Here is a 22307-nt window from a genome sequence, read left to right on the forward strand (position 1 = left end):
GAATAAATGTTTCACTTGCCCAACCGAAAGCAGCTTCACCACTACAGAGTGAATCCTCTTCCAGCAGTGAGGATGAAACGAGCCATCAAAAAAAGGAACATGATGGAGTCGGGCTTGATTTAGGGAACAAAGGACCTAAGCCAGAGACAAAGTGGCCTAACCTGGATTTCAGCACAATCCCTGTACTGAAGAGGCGTCTGGATATCAAAGCACCATTACCAGACGATTCATTTTCTTTCAGCAGTAAAGAGGAGGGTGCAGACCACACCATAAAACTAGGGGAAAGAGATGCTGGAAACTTAACCAGCAAACCAGGAATAAATGCTTCACTTGCCCAACCGAAAGCAGCTTCACCACTACAGAGTGAATCCTCTTCCAGCAGTGAGGATGAAACGAGCCATCAAAAAAAGGAACATGATGGAGTCAGGCTTGATTTAGGGAACAAAGGACCTAAGCCAGAGACAAAGTGGCCTAACCTGGATTTCAGCACAATCCCTGTACTGAAGAGGCGTCTGGATATCAAAGCACCATTACCAGACGATTCATTTTCTTTAACCCCAGAGCTTGAGTCAAGGTGGGCCGGGATGACTCTGGGGGTCTCTCGTCTGAGAAAACATACGGGTAGTGCATCACCCAAGGATGCCTCACCCAAAGTACCATCAGCAACTCTGCCTGAGTCATCCTCTTCAAGCAGTGAAAGTGTGGATGAACATCAAGACCACGGAGTGAAACAGACAGAAAACGCAGGAGATGTGCTGGCTGCGATGGGTGTTCCCCGTCTTAAAAGGCGCATGGATATAAAATCCCCTGAGAAGCCTCCGCCTGCACCACCGTCACAAAGAGCACAAGTTTCCTCATCCAGCAGTGAGAGTGAAGATGAGATGGGTAAAGGACGGAGACTAATGCCTGAGTTACACTTTAAAAGCCAATCATCAAAGGTGGAAAAAGAGTCAAAGCAGACAGAATCAGGTCTCAGCAGTGTCCTCCATAGCAAGAGGCACATGGATATCAAAGCAGCTTCACCACTACAGAGTGAATCCTCTTCCAGCAGTGAGGATGAAACGAGCCATCAAACAAAGCAACATGATGGAGACAGGCTTGATTTAGGGAGCAAAGGACCTAAGCCAGAGACAAAGTGGCCTAACCTGGATTTCAGCACAATCCCTGTACTGAAGAGGCGTCTGGATATCAAAGCACCATTACCAGACGATTCATTTTCTTTCAGCAGTAAAGAGGAGGGTGCAGACCACACCATAAAACTAGGGGAAAGAGATGCTGGAAACTTAACCAGCAAACCAGGAATAAATGTTTCACTTGCCCAACCGAAAGCTCCATTGGTGACTCTGGGGGTCTCTCGTCTGAGAAAACATACGGGTAGTGCATCACCCAAGGATGCATCACCCAAAGTACCATCAGCAACTCTGCCTGAGTCATCCTCTTCAAGCAGTGAAAGTGAGGATGAACATCAAGACTGCAGAGTGAAACAAACAAACACTTGGACAGAATACAACTCCCCCAGAACTGAAGTGAAGAAAGACCCAGGAGATGTGATGGCTGCTCTGGGTGTTCCGGGCCTTAAAAGGCGCATGGATATAAAATCCCCTGAGAAGCCTCCGCCTCCACCACCGCCACCAAGATCACGTGTTTCCTCTGACAGCAGTGAGAGTGAAGATGGGACGGGTAAAGGACAGAGAGAAACACCTGAGCTGTACCCAAAGACAGACATCAAGGTACATTTCGATCAGTCAGTGAGCAGTAATGTGGGGCAGGGCGAAACGGCAAAGCTACACTTCAACAGCCAGTCATCACAGGTGGGAAAAGAGTCAAAATTGGGTCTCAGCAGTGTCTTCCATATCAAGAGGCGCCTGGATATCAAAGCCGGTTCACCGCCGCAGGGTGAGGATGAAACGAGCAATCAAACAAAGAAACATGGAGACAAGCTTGATTATGGGAGCAAAGGACCCAATTCCAGTGACTCAGAAAGCAGCTCAGATGAAACGAAACTGAGCTGGCCAGTCTGGTCAGTAGCCACACCCAAACTGGAACCGCAACCTGAGTCAAGATGGCCAAAGCAGACAGAATCAGGTCTCAGCAGTGTCCTCCATATCAAGAGGCGCCTGGATATCACAGCCGGTTCACCGCCGCAGGGTGAGGATGAAACGAGCCATCAAACAAAGCAACATGATGGAGACAGGCTTAATTTAGGGAGCAAAGGACCTAAGCCAGAGACAAAGTGGCCAAACCTGGATTTCAGCACAATTCCTGTTCTGAAAAGGCGTCTGGATATCAAAGCACCATTACCAGACGATTTGACTGGCTTTGTTCATCACTCAAAAAGTGCAATCAGCGTATCAGAAGAGAGACATGCGGTGAAGTCAGACCTACCCGCCTCCAACTCTTGGAGACCTGTGAATGTTCAGCCACAACAAGCTCCACCTGCAGTCCCGGGAAAGCATCCACCTTTCACTTCTTCCTCAAGCAGCGACAGCGAGGATGACAAAAAACAAGAGAGAGAGAAACACAAAATCACACCACCAAACCCATACTCATCCGTTGGTCCCATGAGTACTTCTCTGCAACCCAGAGGAGCTCTTAATCTTGACATCAAGTTTGACAACACCTCTAGCAGCACAGATGGAATAGATGGGAGCGTCTGGTCCGAGGACCGGAGGGAGAGGAAGGGCCTGGGTGCTCTGAAAGCCTTGTCATCTAACAGAGAAAACTGGGGTACAGTACATGAGGAACTTGAAAGAAGCTCTAGTCAACACACTGACCAGTATACATCTTACCATGGGCACACCTCTTTTAAGTATCAAGCCACTAGGGACATCAAGCCATTATTTTCCTCTACCTCAACAGATGGAACAAAAGCTGCAGGGATGCGGCATGGAATCTCCCAGCTCAGTAGCCATACTGTTGGAGATACCCAGCCACCTCCTGTCCCAGGATCACCACCACCAGAGGAGGATGGGGTGGCAGTGCCTATGTGGAGATCTCTAAAGATCAGTGAAAAGCAAGACGGGGCCTACATGGGTTCAACGTCTTTCACATCTCGAAGTAGTGATGTAGAAAGGAGCCCCAGTCTCATAGGGCTGGGAGTGGCGACACCATACCACACGACACGGGGCTATCGGAGCATAACCTCCACAACAACACAGCTCCTCCGGACTGACCAGCATAACACCAGTTCAAAAACCTCCACACTCCATTTTGACCAGTCAAACATTACAGACGTTTAACATTCAAGCAAGCACCATAAAAAGATGATTGACATTGCTGATTTTTGAGTGGTGCAAACCACTCCAATAACCAGCTTTGTCTGTACCCGTGTACCTGTATGTGGGGCCATGTACATGTGAGCATGGTTGCTATGGTTAGTGTGTGACGTCACTGCACCACTCAGTTCACACGGGTGTGATTTTTAACACACTCACTGAATTATACTATGTTGTTTTGAAAATTGTTTAAATTGTAAATTTGGAAATATGTATAACATAAGTAAATATTTGATACACACCAACACTAAGGTACTATGTACACTAAGTACTTTGTAAGTACTCATCTTTGACATAATTTTGTATTGTTATAACTTACCAATTAATTTATGAATCATTGATCCACGTCTACTGAATGCATTTTTGAAGACACATTTCCTTTTGTCCATATCATGTGCCATTAATACATTTTAAGAGAACCTAAGCTCAAGTCAATTTCTCTAAATTATTTTCACATCTGGATGACAATAGCATACTGATAAGCACAATAGCAATGATAAGGAATAAATAAATATCTGTAGTTGTGGGCAAAACAATCACCTGTATCGAGCATTAAGTTAATAAACCCCTTTATTTTTGTATAGACATAGGTTATAGTGAAAACGGACATATACACACATACATAGTTTACATACATATATACAGCCAGGACAAGGTGGTCCATCCTCCTGCATTAACATGAAAGAATACTATCTCAATTACTTTGTATACAAGTATTTAGTAAGCAGTCTACAAGAACTACAAGTCCATCATTTAACAAATTCTCATACGCTGATGAATGAAATGCATTCTGACATTATATAACCAAAGCTCTTACAAGGTTTAGAAAGCAAAAGGGTTTTCATTTACATACGGGCTGGTATTAAAACTCATTCAGTATTACCTTCAAAGTAAATTCTGAGAGGTACTACAATAGTAGCGTGATGGAAAGGTCCCAGCACCGACTACTTGCCTTTGAGCAAGGCATTAAGTGAGCCCCTTTGCTCTAAGAGGCGCCTTCCTATAAACAGAGAACGTTTGGTGGAGGTTAAATGCAGGAGGGAACTCCTCTTCCACGGTGAGGTTACAGGTGTGTTCCAGGTCTGAATAAGACTCAATCATGGTGTTCAGAACAGAGTGAAGGTATCATGATCGCCAATATCAAATGAAGCACAAAAGAAAAGGTACTTGCACAAAATTCCTGTACAATAAATGAAGTAATTTTACAATAGGAAAAATAAAAACATTTTAAATCATCCATTCACAGAAAAGCTCTGATGGAGCATGCATGCAAATATTAATTAAGTCTTTCGGATGATTTCAGCATCACATCACAGCCAGAGACAAAAGGTTTATACATTTGTTACAAGAACATTATACTAGGCAGAAATAACAGCATAGCGTCATTACACAGTTCCAAACTGTCAATGTCCATTTTGATTAGACCCTAGGGGGAAGATTCTAAAGTAATGCATTCACCAAAGCTACCTAGCTAAGCTAGGTCTAGATAAGCCTAAAGAAAACCTTGTCCCGCCTGAGAGGGTCACCTCGTCTTCCCCCCATCGATCTACTAACACTGTCAGTGCTGGGGGAGAGATGCTACTACCAAGACCTGAAACGAACAGTCAGTGAACTAAGGAAGACACAATGGATGCCACATTATCAAGACAAATTTGACAGCACCTGGCTCTTATTTCAACTCAAAACACCGGCCCGACAGTCTGAATTCATCCTGAATAATCCCTGACCACTATTTATGTTATTGTGTGTGTGTGTGTGTGTGTGTGTGTGTGTTTGTGTGTGTGTGTATGCATACATTTTATGCATTTAGATGTGAGACAAAGTGACTTCTGACTTCCACGTGTTGAGGCACAGGTATATTCTCACCAACACATCGTGCATACAGTATAAAGTTGCCACAGGACCAACAAATTGTTGATGTCGGACAGAAACCTTGTATCGCCTAAAAAAAAAATAGGGCACACATATGTATGGCCTATTTTAGAATGAATTCTAAAATAAGCAAATATAGCAGATCTACAACTCACAATGCCACGTGTTGAGTTTATAGACCTCCCATTTCTGAAATTCTTGTGACATGCACAAAAGAGGGACGCCGGGTTTAAGATTTAGACCAGAGAACCATTCTAAACACGCCTTCTAATTCCTGACCTTAGTTTTCTGAAAAACGTTGCTATAATAGTATAGCTGTAACAGGTCTAAATGGGTTGAAGTGGTTAAGTCGGTCTTTGTCTGTCTTATAAAATATTGAAACAATGGAAAGAGCGTGTGGCTAAAAAAATAGCTAAATTGGATTCATTGGAACACAGGTGTCGTCCCCTCTGGCCCCGCCCTCATTTCCTGAAAAGTAACGGTTTTGGACATGCAAGGTTTCCGGCCGACCGTGACGATATGCTGGTCAAAACGTTTATGACCGACATTGTGTTGCAAGTTATTTAGTAATAAATAGCAGTGCTGATAGTAGAGTGGGCATGATGGCCATGATGTTTGAATCCATCACGGAGGGGGGGGGGGGGGCTTTGCAAACTGGAACACAATCTGGGGCTACGGGGGGGCACCGTAAGAAAAATAATATCACTGGTACAAATACAAAGAAAACACGCAGGCGTCGCCAGCCTGCCGCAACCATTTGACACAGTGTGTGCTTCTTTAAGAATTCCAATCAAGCATGAGTTCATGTCTGATGCACCAGGTATAAAAATGTCCAATGCGCCATCACTTGTCTTAAACCCTATATACTTACTTAGTTGATGGGAGTCCTCCAGGCCTTTACGCCTATCCTCTTTGTCGAAAATAGCCCATCTACAAGCACACGACACATGCGTTGGGAGCTTGTACATCGGCTATTTACGCTGAATGTTCACCCCCAGAATAGGGTTCATGTGGTTTAAGACTTTCTCACAGGGTCACTGTTGGTTTCTTTGTGCTGGAGGCAAAGGGCTGAGGAGTGGCGTTCTCTTGTCACAGCATGTCGCCTTACCGCCATCCACCTATGGCCGCATGTTATCCTAACACAGACAGCGATATGACACATCACAGTGAGGGCGAGAGGGAATGCCACCGGGCGGGGCTTTGCCGCAAGCTGATAAAACTATGGAACATTGGAAGGGAATATCAGTCCACAGTCACAGTCCAGGACCTGATCTCTCTCTGGACAGCATGCAGCCAGGCTGGAATATAACCCCTTGACCGTTGACCCATAACACCCCCAACCCCACCCAACAGGAAAACACCCGATGCCATTGCCGACATACAACTTTCCCCATTTTTCATTGTATTGTATACTTATTAGTTGTTGATTCTCATAGCTGTCGTCATGGTCGTGATTCTCTGTTCTTTATTCTCTATCTTTTTCTTATTTTTTTTTCTTCAAAACAAGTCTTCATGTTGGCAGTTTTTGGATCTCTGGCTATGACATCTCTCTCTCCTTGTACCATTCTACAAATTCGTCCAACAAAACTGGCCCTAGGAAAAAAGAAAAGAGAGACAGATGTAAATAATGCAAAACGTTCTTTATGTGCGTGTACAAAAAAGTGTAGAAATGGAAGTAAATGGACCCTTAAGGGTCGTTCACGCTAATTAATATAACCTTAACTATATTTGTTCTGTCCTCAGTTTGAGTTCATGCTTTTAGTTCATGTTTGAATCTTAAGTTTACATTGCTTGTTTGTAGTAAACTAATGATGTGCTTTTATTTTGATATACCAGTACTAAGAATGGCAGATTCTTATTCTGAAATGTTAGCAGTGCATTATGGGAAGAAGAAGCTCCATAACAGAGTAGACTCCAATAGTCAACAAGCCCATGGTGAATGTGTTTTTTGTATCTTGAGTTCTTGACCTTTTTTCACACCCTCGAAAAGCAATGGCTGTTTGAAAATTTTCTATGCAGAGTTTTGACAATTTTATATATATATATATATATATATATATATATATATATATATATATATAATATTAGCACTTATTTGCCCGCTTCTATTAAAGCTAAGAGATTTCTATGTATTTTTGTTTGCTACAGTCTTCAGTGATGAGAAGAGTACATGTAAAAGGAGCAAGGCGCTCGCCTTCTGGCTTGTGAAAACCGAGTATGGCTGTCTCTTTAACTTCATTAACATACTGGATGTATACAACACGTGGGAGCAGAACAATATTGTTCACCATCGCCGTTTTGTGGATTCAGCCTTCCACTTGACTAACTTGGAGCAATTTTTTAAATAAAACTATATAGTTATAGTGCTGGGTGTACTGCCCTTCAGGGGTCTGTAACTCAGAGTTAAAGTAACATTGAGGATTTTACTGTACTGTGTGTGCTAGAATATGGTGGATTTATTTATATTTACTCACAGGCACCATCTTCATCATAGTTACTGAGGTCCAGGCTGATTGTCCTGCTGAACTCTAAAACATTACACCACTGGTCTTTGTTGATGACTTTATACTTGGACTGCTGGAGGAAGCATAGAGGCTTTGGTTTATACAACCGCAAATAATAAAATAAATAAACACAGCTGTGCGACATGCTCAGATTTGGACGCCGTTCAGGCCCTCCTCACCTCTAGAAACTGGTTAAATACGGGAAACAGAGGCCAGGTCTTTCCCAGGAGAAGTCCCAACATGCACTTGGCTGTGTTCAAGTCCAAACTCCTCTGATCCTTTTCCTGTCCAAATCCAAAACAACCAGAGGGGTTCATGAGGTCAGTGTGAGACGTCCAATCCAGCAGAGATCACACACACAGGGACAAACACAGTGAGCTCATTATCTGCAACACAGCCTGCCCATAATGCAACACATGAATCCATCGGACCCATATCTGATGATCTTTAAATATGACAGCACTGTCACAGTCAATGTTGCGTGCTTATGGCGCATTAGGAGATTGTGGCTCTACAAGCTTGTGACATGTCGCACTGCAACGTGTCGTGTGCTTGTAGACCACCTATTGTTGATGCATGATGCATCAACAATAGGTGCATGTTCAACCAAGTATAAATCTGGAGTCATTGTGTTACTCTCCTGTCTGAAAGTATGCTTACATCAGCCCAAGGCAGGCTGTGTAAATACAGGAGGTGGAACACTTGACCTCTCTCACTGCAAGTAAAGTCAAACCAGATAATGACATACTAAAAAAGTCTACATATGGGTATGTTCTTACACAGCGTTTTGTCCCCCAAATGCTACTGCCTTTTGTTAAATTCAAACCCTATGGAAATGCATCCACCTTCTAAAAAGCACTGAGATGATTTTTATTGCAGCAACTGAAGCGCTTCCAATAGCTGGTGAGAAAAGTTTCACTTTTTACAAAAACAATGACGTGGACCACTCCTTTCTGAGAAATGGTCACCGGGTCGTCATCTTAGGAAAAGGAATGGGTGTCATGTTATCTGCTTTTTGAGCCTCTACTAGTATATATATCCAGTCAAACGCCACTTTTTCTACACACAAGTCAGATGCTTAGTTTGACTTACGCGGGCGAAATCAAAGGCGTATCTGTAGATGAGCTTAAAGCTGGTGGCGTCATTGAGGACAGATCTCAGGTAGTCGAGGGAGTTGCGCAGTCTCTCCGTGGAGTCGCACCTGACAACGGAACAAAGCCACTTTAGACAGACACACACTGCTCTCATGCAGCTGAACACCGGAGAGCACGGTTATGACAAGAGCCTGTCTCATCCAGGGTGATTAAAAACATCACAGCTTGATTGTAGGACTTACTGTAATGAGCCCATGCCTCTCAGCCACTCCTGGAGAGTGAAATAACCCATACTCTGTGCATCCAGCTTCCAGGCAAGCACCAGCATCACCACCTGGACAGGACACGAGAAGCATCCCTTACAACCACACACATCTCCCTCGGCTTGGCGTGACATGAATTCATCCACTGAAGTGAAATGGCAAAGCCTGTTAAACACCCAACTGAGAACACAGCTGCCCAAACATCCAACCGAGAACACTGTCCTCAAAAACAAACAAACAAAAAATGAATAATCTTGAAATTGAAACAATAAGGATGCAAGGCACTAAGGCAGACTAAAGAGGCATTGAATACACTCCTTACGTTCTCTGGTTCCACACCGATGTCCTCGCAAAACTTCTCCATGCCCTCTGGCCCCACGACATCGTCACAGCCTGTTGTAGACAGATCAATGTGACATCATCATCCATGTGTAACACCTGAGGCGTAACACCCACCCACTGAGCAGGCATTTCTGGCTTTATAGGTCACTCACAGACAGTCAGTCAACATGGAGCTGATTGTGAATGTCGTGAAATACACCATCACTGACATCCTCACCTGCATACTCGTAGAACCACTCTATGCATCTCTTACTGGAGAACGTCTCCTCTTCACAGATCTGCAACGTGTCGTGTTTTCTGAAAACACTGCAGATGAAGACATGGTCAGTCAACACAGCATCATAGCAATGGCAATCTTTCCCGTGACTTTTCTAATTCTCACCCTTAAATTACCACTTTAACCACTTTCAACCTGCATGCCCAACATGGCTTTTGGGCATGTTGACAAATTGTTGGCAAAATTATCAAAATGTTTCCAAAATTGATAACCTAGATCTACAAACTCACAACGTCATGTTGTGAGCTTGTATATTGTCTATTTTAGCTACAAGGGATTATTAAATGTTAACTACACATGATTTAAAACGGGGCCTCCAAAACATTCTAGATATGGGTGAGCATTCTATAGTCATGCCAGACCAATGAGAAAGTCTTAGCTCTGCTGGTACAGTATGACTCCTGAGCAATAATGCTATCATACAGTACCTCTCTTGGCGGCTTTTCTTGGCTGACATGTCGTCTCCTGCGGACGGTCTCCTCTTTTTCCTGGGAGGCATGGCTCTGGAACAAGCTGGACCAATGTGAAGACAGATGGACAGGTCAAATTATATCAAAACCAATATTTAGAATCACTCGTAGTTTCAGAGATAACAGCCAAAGAAGATCCTACTTTTAATGGGACCCTATGAAATGTGCGCACACCTCTCCTGGTGCTGGGGGTGACGAAGGCGTTGCCTAGCAACTGAGTTAGTGTTAAAAGTAGATTTTCAGCGAGACAGTTTCATATCGATAAAGTTCATTAATTGACGGAATTCCGTCAAAAGCAGACAACAGTTGGATTTTAAATTATGGAATATTCCGCCAAAGGCAGCCAATTTGTTAATAGTTCTCATTTAGGTTAACCCCACTTAACCCTAAGCATGAACTGGGGATGGCAATGAAGTCTGGCGTGGCACTGTGAAATCCATGATCTCGACTGCGGTCGGAAAATGATGATGATGTAGCATACTTCATTGTACATTAGTGGTGTCCGAAAATAGCAGTAATCCTAATCGAGAGAGACGGTGTACAAATGGGTCCATTTGGTTCCAGAGTTATGGGGCCTTATACCTAACTTTGATGAGAACCACTGCTATAGAAGATGAATTATTACCTGAGGGGTGACTGTCCTGTCCGACGTCCTCTGTCAGGTTCTGTCATGAGGAATGCAGAAATGTTAGCTACATTCTAGTGAGAGAGGACACACACACACACACACACACACACACACTGACATAAAACATATTTACCAGCCTGTGCAGGGTGTGGTAGATCTTGTGAATGCTGGCCAGTGTAGACAAATGGGAGTTCAGCTGAAAATCTATAATGTCCACAAATGAAATACAAACTTTTATCAGAACTGGTCCTACTACAGTGAGTGACATGCATAACCTTCAAATGTTCTTCGGAAAAACACATGGATCCAAATCCAACAACAGACCACAGCTGACAATCTCCTGTATATATTGACAGATCCATAAATTTCCAACGGTATCAATGCAGTTGTGATGATTGGTCGGTGACATCATTATAGCAATAGTATATCCGTTTCTATAATAAGATTCCCAACTGTTTTTTACCTGAACAATATGACTGTTATGATTTAGGGCTTAAAAGATACGTTTTAAAAAAAGACAGAATAGTGATCACACGCATGACAGGCTAGATCTGCTCCACACGTAATGCTTGCAAAGTCTAAACGACTTGGATTACGTGCATGCTACCTTTTAGCCAAATATGTCATCTAGCCATTTGCTTTCAGAATATGTCGTCCAATATAGTCGTGTTTAATTCGTTTCCAAAAGGCCGAAAAAACAGACAAATCAACGGACGTGCGACTAGATAGCACTAGCTGCATACCTAAAATAGCAGTGCACACACGCACAACTTGCACACAGAGTTTACAAAGTATCTGGAGAGTTGGCTACATGGGCGTTGTAGTCCATTTCCCTAATAAACGCCATAGGAACCAGAACTGTAGTTGCTAAATCAAACTACAATTCCCAGGCTTACACAAATAATTATTTCAACCCTCTCCCCCAACATTTACCTCAACTGATGAATGCATTTCACATTGTTGCAAAAAAGCAAAATAGTATCGTGATTATAACATATCTACTGCATATATACATATGTTGCATTACCATATGTAAATGGCGCACAGACAGACAGCACTTACTGCAGCAGGCAATGAAAGATGTTTTACAGAACTGCGTCACAATTTTTCATTCTCTGTATTTTTCCGCAGCTGACTGCACATTTGACCGATTTAACAACATCATCACACTGTCACCAAGTTGAAGTTTACATTCCTAGGCAACCTCGACTGTAATCAACGGACAAAAATCACAACAGATCAATTTTTTTTAACCGAAAACCATGGCATGTCGATTTGGACTCGGAAACACAATTGAACACCACCAACGTTACGCTGAAACATCTCCAGCCCCACCAGGAAAACTGCAGAGTCAAAAGCATCCCATTGCACATCCACATCACATGGAATTATTATTGCAACTATTCTCCCTTTGTTGTCGCCCCAAGACAACTGGAAAATACAACAGCACACAATCCATGCATGATCTTCTGCACAATACAGAAGTAGATGCAGTGCATATGACTCGTCTGTAAAAGCTTCGTCTCCAATTAATCGATTAATCCCCACTCTGCTGAATGATTTGCATATTCAAAAATATGATTAAAAACAAATCCATGTAAAAGGATACTTACTTGCCGCATCAGAGTGCATTTTTATGAAACACACAACTGTCTGTGTGAAACCAGCCGCAGACCGGCCAATGGGCGGGACATGTCAGCACAAACCACGCCCATTGGCGACTAGGCGCAAGATCGGCCATTGTGGCCACGCCCTTGCTTACTGCGGATTGGCCGATTCGGGTGTCATGTAACTGGGTGGTAGACAAAGAAATAAAGCCCTCCCATGCGCCGATGAGATAGGGCAGAATTCCAAAACAGGCTGTCCTGTCGCGGCTCTTCACTGGCTGGAGAGCTGACCCGCACACGTCAGTCATCAGAATTTCCTCGTGCAAGAGTGAAGACCGGCCCACGACGGCATTTGATTGGCCAAGTCCATGGGTTTGTTAGTAAAGTCAAACACACACACACACACGCGCACACACACACACACACACACACACACACACACACACACACACACACACACACACACGGAGTTGGGTCCTCAAGCCTCAAGTGACGTCAAAAGGTGACTGTCCAACTCCAGCTCCAGCACGTTTCCAACCCGGCCTATATCCCAGATCCAGATATGTGATGGATTTTTACTGAGAGAAATCTCTGGAATTCTGAAAACTTTCTTTGCAACATACCCAGACTCATCTTGAGGTGTGATATTATCAGTGGTGGAAGAAGTACTCAAATATTTTACTAAAGTAAAAGTAGCAATACCACAACTAACTTTGTTACTTGCCTGTGTTCAAAATGTTACTTACGTATTGACATCAACATATATACTTACCAGCATATGACTCCGACTTCATACCAGCAGTATTAGACAATAGTACAAACCTCTATATGTAGTCCTATGATTAAAAATGGAGATATTGATAGTTTTGAAAACCTATAGCAGAAATATGGGTTGGCTAACCAGGACTTTTATAGATACTTGCACTTAAGGGATTATTTTGGTAAAAAAAAGGGTCTACTCCAGGTATTACAACAAGCCTAATCACTATATTTACTAATGCTTATGACTCAGGAAGTAATAGGGGTCTTGTAAGTAAACTAGGGACTTATGTTGTTGAAAAGGGACTCTACAATATATGTGAAAGAGCGATGGGAAAAAGAGATGGGCATTGATATAAGTGATGAAGTATGGATGAATACATGGAAAACGCAATCAACGACCACTAATTCCTTGACTTGGAGAGACTTTTGTTGGAAAAAACAGATTCGCTTCTTTATTACTCCAAAACAGAAGTCCAAACAGACTGGCAACCATGGACTGTTGGAGAGAATGTCTTTTGGTCCTGATACATTCACATCTTTGTACCTAGGACAACTCCCAGATGGGCTAAATCAGGATGACTCCTACTTAAGATTTTACTTGTAGCAAGCAAAAAAGCTATTACAAGAAATTGGTTACAAAAGTGTCCTACTGCTGACCTATTTATCAACATTGTGAATCAACTGCATCTCCTAGAACAGATGACCTATTCTGTAAGACTGCAAAAAGAGCTGGGTGAAAGAAGATGGGAGAAATGGATGGAGTATTTAGCTGGGGGGGGGGCGGATATGGAATGAATATGGGCTGTGTCTTTCCTGTTGTCAATGAATGTAAGGATTCCAAAATTCTGTAATATGTATTGTTGTTGCTGTACATCTCTTCTGTTTTTTGTTTTGTTTTTTATTCTGTTTTTTCTGTTGATGTTTTTGTTTTATTGTATGCCTTGTGTGTCTTTTATGTCTCGTCTTGCATATTCAAAAATTCAAAAATAAAGAGTAAAAAAAAATATATATATATATATATATATAAATACTTACCAAAAGTAAAAGTACTACAATGTTTGAAAATAGCTGATCTACAGAACAGTCTTGTTTTGAGCTTGTAGATCAGCTATTTTCAAATAGCCTATGTACAAAATAGGGCTAGAGGTTAATCCTTAGAGTATATGGGTTAATCCCATGTTTTATAATACAATTTATACAAAGACGCCTGAGGGCGAGAAGCTGGCGCTTTTGCATGGGGGGTCAGATCAACATGGAATGAATTCTGTACTGGCCATATAAGGAGCATGTCTTGAGTGTACAGGGTTTGATGAGGTCAGATCAACATATGGAATGTCAGAACAGGTCAGCTCCATACAGTGAGATCTAGGTCGGGCCTGTTGAGAATAACTTTGGGGCAGGCCCGTCTAGAGTTTGAATGGACAGGTGGGCCTGTTGAGAACTCTAGTTTTCGTCAGCTGCCGGGCACGGCTGCACTAATAACTTTGGGGCAGGCCCATCTAGAGTTTGAAATTTGAATGGACAGGTATAAATCAAAAGGGAGACATCGAAGAGGAAGGATGGATGGGGAAGGATCAACAGTACATAATGGAATGTCAGAAAAGAACAGGTTCTGAAATATATCCATATATGGAGATCTAAGGGCTTGATGTTTGAGGTCAGATGTAGAGTTGCTGGTCAATAGTGATGACATCAGGGATCTCCATATATGGGCTTAACGGCGACAGCAGGTCGCATTTACTATGACATCAGGGTCTCCACATCTCCATCCCTGATGATGTCACATGATGTCACGAGACACACCACACACACACGCACACTCTCCTACGCTCTCACATACATGTCTACTGCTAACTTTGTGTGCATGCGTGTGTGTGTGTGCGCGTGCGTGCATGCGTGTGCATGCACACACACACACACACACACACACACACACACACACACTTGCTTGCTTGCTTATGGCTGTCCATCGATTTCGATGATGACGTTGCTCCAAGCGTGGGTTATTGAGGGGGGTTGCGACGGTGCCATTGCATGTGGCTATGCAGGCCAATGCGTGAGCCATATGAATTGCCACATGTGGGGCAGATGAAATCCTCAGATGAGGGGAGGTCCCCTGCAGCACGCTGGTGTCGCTGTATGCGCTTCTGTTTTCTCCTCTCCGTGGTCTGCTCCTGGAGGTGTGCGATGCCCTCGTGGCTGATGGTGCGCCAGGTGTGGCGATCAGCAGCCAGGTCTTCCAGTGCAGAGGGTTTGATAGCACAGGACTTCAGGAGGGTCTTTATGTGGTCCTTGTAGCGTTTCCGCTGTCCCCCGGGAGACCTACGGCCCTCCTGGAGTTGGCCGTAGAGAATCTGCCGGGGGAGCCTCTGGGCGGGCATGCGGATTACATGCCCCACCCAGCGTAGATGTTTTTGTGCAAGGAACACTTGGATGCTGGGTGTTTGTGTCCGGTCATAAATGTCCACATATGGGATCCTGTCCTCCCAGGTCACATTTACATTGACTGTCCTCATCTTCACGTCTTTATTGGCAGGCAGGAGTAATAATAAATCGATGGTGCCAAGACTGTCTACACTCTCACACTGTATTCTCAGTGCAGACGCAGCCAATCGAAAGCACCACAGAGTGTCCATCCATCCATGCAGTGATGTAGTCACACAGACATCAAAAATTGCAGCCATTATCCCCTTGGTCACTAGGGGCAACGGGTAGAATGGCTCGAGAAGATCTCTGGAGCCAAGGCGTTTGCACTTGATTCTGGGAATAGTGGGGTCAGATAGCAGAAGCATCATGTTCTGAATGGGACTGGGTATATTGCGTGTATTCAGAATATTTGAATGTTTTTGCGTCGACCAACACAGTTAATGTTAAGAATTGGCTAAACATCCACTAATGTGACAGTGGGGAATTCATTCAACCAGCACTGAAGCATGAACTATTTATTTCCTGTGTGAGTGTAACCTAATGCCTAAATTATGCTCTGTCACACACACATAGATCTACTAGCTCACAACACAACGCGTCGCATATGAGATGCGCTTTGAGCTTGTACAGTAGATTGGCTATTTTCTGGTTTTCTATCCTACCAGGACCTCTACTGCTGGTTTTCCATCCTACCAGGACCTCTATTACTGCCGGTTTTCTATCCTACCAGGACCTCTATTACTGCTGGTTTTCTATCCTACCAGGACCTCTATTACTGCTGGTTTTCTATCCTATCAGGACCTCTACTGCTGGTTTTCTGTCCTACCAGGACCTCTATTACTGCTGGTTTTCTATCCTACCAGGACCTCTATTACTGCTGGTTTTCTGTCCTACCAGGACCTCTATTACTGCTGGTTTTCTATCCTATCAGGACCTCTACTGCTGGTTTTCTGTCCTACCAGGACCTCTATTACTGCTGGTTTTCTATCCTATCAGGACCTCTACTGCTGGTTTTCTGTCCTACCAGGACCTCTATTACTGCTGGTTTTCTATCCTATCAGGACCTCTACTGCTGGTTTTCTGTCCTACCAGGACCTCTATTACTGCTGGTTTTCTGTCCTACCAGGACCTCTATTACTGCTGGTTTTCTGTCCTACCAGGACCTCTATTAGTGCTGGTTTTCTATCCTACCTGGACCTCTATTACTGCTGGTTTTCTGTCCTACCTGGACCTCTATTACTGCTGGTTTTCTGTCCTACCAGGACCTCTAGTACTGCTGGTTTTCTATCCTGCCAGAACCTCTAGTAGTACTGCTGGTGTTCAGTGTCCCAGGGTTGGGATTGGGAACTATGTCCCACAGATTGAACAGTTGAAACAAAAGTGTTAATGTCTTGTCTATTGCCACAAAACATATTGGAGCTGGACTTTGAATGCCCCTGATGTCTGCCCTCTAAAGTCTAAACAGCCTGTTGAAGGATGCAGTTCAGGGCACAGCCTGGGGGAGGCACCATAAACAGGTGCTTTGTTCTGTCTTTGTGGAGGACAGAGCTGGACAAACAGACACGGTCGAGACATGTTATTGCGACCGCAGGTCGCATTTACTATAGAATTGTGTATTTTCCGTCAGTGTATTGGTTGGTTGGTTGGTCACCCCAGGCAAGCCCCCATATATGGTGCCCAGGTTTCGTGACATCATGTGACATCATCATGGATGGAGATGTGGAGACGCTGATGTCATAGTAAATCCGAACCTGTTCTGACATTCCATATGTTGATCCTTCCCCATCCATCCTTCCTCTTCAATGTCTCCCTTTTGACTTATACCTGTCCATTAAAATTTCAAACTCTAGACGGGCCTGCCCCAAAGTTAGTGCAGTCGCACCCAGCAACCGGCGAATAATTGAGTTCTCAACAGGCCCACCTGTCCATTCAAACTCTAGACTGACCTGCCCCAAAGTTATTAGTGCAGCCACGTCTGGCACCTGGCGAAAACTAGAGTTCTCAACAGGCCCGAAAATTAAGGCCCAGCCCTACCTGGGCCCTCATCAAACTCTGTACACTCAAGATATTAGGGACTTTAAGCAACGACGGCTACGGCAGTTGGCTCCGGCAACCGGAAATGGATCAGTGCTCGATACATAAACCTGCTTGCCGTCGCAGCCCTTTCTACTACGGAAGAACTTACACTTACACGTAGTGTCTACAACGCCATGTCATAACCATGTTTATTGAAATTATAGCTGTCATACATTTACACCGATTGCTCCATCACCTCTCTTATGCTGTGTAATTTGGCATGCTCTGAATGAAGAAATAACACTAATACCATATGTCACATTAACCATGTTTATTAAAACGTTTTTAAAATAACACAGATTGCTCCAGCACCTTCCTCTTTCCACTGCTGATCATGTCCAGTGCATGTAAGAATTAAGCAATATCGGCAAGTTAGCAGACGCGCGACAGGGTGTTTAAAAAAAGTGTTTATGTTTGACACACGCTGCATAGACGCGTCACCATGGGAACCAATGTCGCCGTCGCCGACAGCTTTTTGCTTAACGATTTTGACAGCTACGGCGATGGCGTCATAGCCGCCGTACTTCCGCCTAGCGGAGCCGTCCTGAAAACCGTTGTTGCTTAAAGTCCCTAATGTCCACGCCACCACCCTTAGATCTCCATATATGGAGCTGACCTGTTCTGACATTCCATATGTTGGTCTGACCTCATCAAACCCTGTACACTCAAGACATGCTCCTTATATGGCTAGTACAGAATTCATTCCATGTTGATCTGACCCCCCATGCTAAAGCGCCAGCGCTCGTCCAGCAGTCTGCCGTCAACGAGGCTAATGCCCTTTAGGGCGAAGTCGCTTCTCGCCCTCAGGGGCCTTACTGTTTTGGTGTGCGTGTGTGGGCATGCATGTGTGTTTTGGGAAGAGGTAGCAGATCTGGCATGTGTTCTACTTAACTGTTGGACATAGTGACTCAAATCAACAATGTGTTATGTGCTATTGTTGCGACCGCAAGTCGCATTTACTATGAAAACGTGCAGTTCCTGTCAGTTAGTTGGTTGGTTGGTTGGTCACCCCAGGCATATCCACATAAATTTGGCCATATCCACTTCCTTAATGTCCCAATGACCTCATCACATTTGTGATGACGGCTTTAGCCGTTTTTAGGCCAAGGAGTGTTCTTCGTGCAAAACTAATGCTTGGAATGGATTCAGAATCATGAAAAACCCCTAGTTTGACATGTCACATGCTACTTAAAGCATGATGAAATTTTGCTTTATATTGGTTGTCTATGGTGGCGTATACAAAAATGGCCATTACTTTTTTTCGTGATATTTCCGGCAGAGCAGACCTCTCATTCTGTGGACCTGACCAAGTGAATAGAAAAAACACAAATATAAAGTATGTCATGACATCACAGGTCCTCTCAAATTTTTGGTGCTGGCTCCCCGGCTATAGCAGAGAGGCTGTCATGACAAGTTTCTTGATTATTTATTTTTATTTTATTTTATTTTATTTCTTTATTCTTCTTTAGATGCTCTTCAAGACACATTTTGTATTTGGTATTATGATTGTTGTTTTAAAGGAAGTCAGCTGATTGCACAAGCAGCTTACAGGATGTTGACAGGAGGTTTCACATGTCTTTAAAATGACACATAGCAGAAGCGGAAGCTGCTCCTTTCAGTCCCTCTCCAGCTGATATTGTATCCATATTGAGGATGTGGCTCCAAAGCAGCTGTTCAGACATTAGTCAATGTTTTGTCAATGTTTCCACGTTTGTCATCATGACCTCTTGGTCTCTTCTCTCTTGGAGCCAGCCAGCAGAGGGCAGTAGAACCATAGGACAGCTGCAGTGCAACGTATTCATATTCTGTTGAATATTTGACTCTTTCTGACAGAAATGTGTAAAATGTGTCTAGTTTGAATGTACTTTCTCCTTGTGTGGATCATGGTTATTATACTAAAACTAAAATTGTTAAAAATAAAAAATAAAAGAATAGAGAAAAATAAACACATTAAGTCCACTAAAATAAAAATGAGGATTTGCACAAAAAGGACTAAAACTAAACTGATTATCTTTATCTATTAGGTATTCTGCTCTGAAGGAGCCTGGCTGTCTAGAACTGGGTTTGTCTAGCTGTCTCTAATCTCTAGTATCTCCGGATCTCTGAGTGCTTCTGTATCTGTGTATCTCTGTGTCTCTGTCCCCGCAAAAGTATACACTGCTACCTGCCTACTGTGAACCAGAAGGCCAAGCTCCGTAAGGCAACGTTGTCAACATTAGCACACAAATATTATGCATGTTAGCACATCATTGTGTATAAAACATTAAAGCCTCGCAGGTTGGACAATGACAAGTGCTTTACATGGACTTAATGAAATAACGCTGATGTGTGTGCAATACCAGTCACTCGCAAGATGACACTATTTCCTTGGAGTGTGGTAATGTGCAATGCATTTGTAGGATCAAAACTGGATCATGACATGTGCTGGTGGGGTTTATGGAGCATTAGGAATATTGTGTGAAAGAATACATTGGGCTCTGATTTCTCAGACAACACCAATTATGTGTCGCAAAGTTAAATGATCTTAGAACCACTGAGTTGAACACATTTTCTGGTTCCCAGATTCCATTCGCATGTTTCCATTTCATTGTGATAACAGTTTCAACATCAAGGCAATTCAAAGTGCTGTACACAAAACGTACAAAAAGCGTTAAGCATTTGTCTAATATAACAATTTACTTCAGGCATGCTTACCAGACGGAGTCTGTGAACAGTGTTCACTGTACAATGTACAGTGTATATGACAGTCACAGGGATTATGAAAAAATGACACAATGTTAAAACCAGTTCTAAGTGTATGTAGAATGTAAAATAATATTATATGAATTAACCAACAATAATCTCTTTTGTCATATTTTATGTTAAAGTTGTTAAGGCTTCATAACATTTACAATATATTTTCATTAGTTGTTGCAGTATAGTTACACTATGAACACATTGATATTTTCACATTTGATTCATTCAACAATTTAAAGCATTTACAAATTGCTGGCAGAAATATGAATGTTTATGGTTCATGATTCTTCATGTCTGCTGTAGCAAATAGCAAATATAAGGATTAGTCTAATCTCTGTGATTGACAGGAGAGATTATCAGAGGAGCAGAGTTTTTACCCCCAATATTAAAACCAGGACTGAAGAATGGATAGAGTTTCTCAGTGAAGGTGCAGCCAGTGAAAGAGTAGATATGAACTCTGTACTCCACATCATAAAAGGAGACCAGACCCTCCTCATAATCCACGAACACTCCCACTTTCTGGAGCTTCTCTCTTACATGGAGGACAACATCAGCCCCAGTAAGAGCATGGTACTCATTTCCATTCCTCAACCTTATAGACCAGTAACCGTTGTTGGGGTTCAGTGTAATTTCTCTTTTCCTGTTGATGGACCCTCTGGCCACTCCTAAATTCCAATGGGTCTTCCCTTTAACCTCAACCTCATAGTAAAATCTTCCTGAGGAGAAGCTTTGTTTTCCTAAGACATCAAGAGTTTTAGAGAATCTCCCTGTGTTGTCTAGAAGATTCATCTTTATGTCTGCATGATTCACTTGTTTTCCATTCTCGGACAGGATGAGTTTGCGGTGTGCTGTATCAGGGTCCAGAGTTACACCCACTGCATGTTGCTGGATGCTCCTCAGTTCAGCATCACACAGCTTCTTCATCTCTTTACTGAGTGTCTTCTCCAGCTGAGCCACAGCCGTCCTTGCAGTCCCCACATATGAAGACTGATGGACATTGGCCTGTGTCCAGTCCTTGGTGGGTGGAGGGTTGTTAATGGTAGGGAATGGGAAGTTCTCAAGGAGTTGAAGATGGGCTTCAGTGTGTGAGAGCTGCTTCAGCTCAGAGCTTCTCTTCTTTAACTCAGTGATTTCCTTTTCCAGCTCTTTGATGAAGCCTTCAGCCTGTTTCTCTGTTGATTTTTGCTTCTCTTCAATCACATCAATCAGCTCAGCCTGGCTTCTCTCAATACAGCTGATCAGAGCTGTGAAGACCTGCACACTGTCTTCTATCTCTCTGTCTGCATCTTTCTTGCTGAGCTCTACTGAATGTTTGACCTCCTGAATCTTAAGTTGTCTCTCCTGGATCATCTGCTGAACTTCAGCCTCTGCCTTTCCCAGCTCAGCCTTCTTTCTTTCATATTCCTCTTTCAAAGGTACAATTTGATGGAACTTGTGGTCTAACTCAGTGCAGAACTGACAAACACACTTGTGGTCAGTCTTACAGAACAGCTCCAGAGGTCTGTCATGTTTCTTACATATAATGTCTTCCAGGTTCTTTACAGGGTCGATTAGTTTATGTCGTTTTAGCGCTGTTACTCTCTGATGAGGCTCCAAGTGAGTCTCACAGTAGGAGGCCAGACACACCAGGCAGGACTTCAGGGCTGTGAGCTTTGTCTCAGTACAGAAGTCACATGAGATTTCATCTGTTTTAGCAGGTTTTTGGTTTACGTTGGAATTTCTTCCCACTTGCTGTGTCTTCCTAAACTGATCAGCCATCTCAGAAATGAAAGTATTGACAAAGACTTCTGGTCTCTTATAGAATACCTTTTTACATAGTGGACACAGACACACATCATTAGTGTCCCAGTAATGTGTGATACAGGTTTTGCAGTAGTTGTGCCCACACGGAGTGGCGATTGGATCAGTGAACACATCCAGACAGATAGAACACAGGAACTGCTCTTCAGACAGGAGACCGCTTGCAGATGCCAT

At 43.3% G+C, this 22307-nt stretch overlaps 2 protein-coding genes across 5 annotated transcripts; both read right to left on the reverse strand.

Moving 5' to 3' along the window:
* Positions 1-3827: 3827 nt before the first annotated feature.
* On the reverse strand, positions 3828-12405 carry dcun1d4 (DCN1, defective in cullin neddylation 1, domain containing 4). 4 transcript variants are annotated; one of them, XM_079505111.1, is made up of 11 exons: positions 12339-12405; positions 10859-10929; positions 10723-10762; positions 10056-10140; positions 9568-9656; positions 9331-9401; positions 8988-9079; positions 8744-8852; positions 7831-7935; positions 7622-7721; positions 3828-6740 (listed from the first exon to the last, which is right to left on the reverse strand). In XM_079505111.1, the coding sequence occupies exons 1-11, from the start codon at positions 12355-12357 to the stop codon at positions 6685-6687; spliced, it is 837 nt and encodes a 278-aa protein (XP_079361237.1). In that variant the 5' UTR covers positions 12358-12405; the 3' UTR covers positions 3828-6684. The 4 variants fall into 4 exon arrangements, with proteins under 4 accessions (XP_079361237.1, XP_079361236.1, XP_079361239.1 ...); XM_079505110.1 differs by having other exon boundaries at positions 7622-7724; XM_079505113.1 differs by lacking the exon at positions 12339-12405 and adding an exon at positions 11788-11806 and having other exon boundaries at positions 7622-7724.
* Positions 12406-20402: 7997 nt separating this feature from the next.
* On the reverse strand, positions 20403-22307 carry LOC306926546 (E3 ubiquitin-protein ligase TRIM39-like; the record flags this gene model as incomplete). Its single annotated transcript, XM_079505901.1, has 1 exon — positions 20403-22307. One exon carries the CDS (start codon positions 22305-22307, stop codon positions 20661-20663), a length of 1647 nt encoding a protein of 548 aa, XP_079362027.1. The 3' UTR covers positions 20403-20660.

Source organism: Electrona antarctica (genome assembly GCF_951216825.1).
Source record: "Electrona antarctica genome assembly, chromosome: 7".
Classification (NCBI taxonomy): domain Eukaryota; kingdom Metazoa; phylum Chordata; class Actinopteri; order Myctophiformes; family Myctophidae; genus Electrona; species Electrona antarctica.

Coding starts and splice junctions, on each gene's coding strand:
- dcun1d4 (XM_079505110.1), bottom strand. Junction 8,853..8,987: donor AGAGGCATGGGCTCATTACA/GTAAGTCCTACA, acceptor TTCCGTTGTCAG/GTGCGACTCCACGGAGAGAC. Junction 7,725..7,830: donor TATTTAACCAGTTTCTAGAG/GTGAGGAGGGCC, acceptor TGCTTCCTCCAG/CAGTCCAAGTATAAAGTCAT.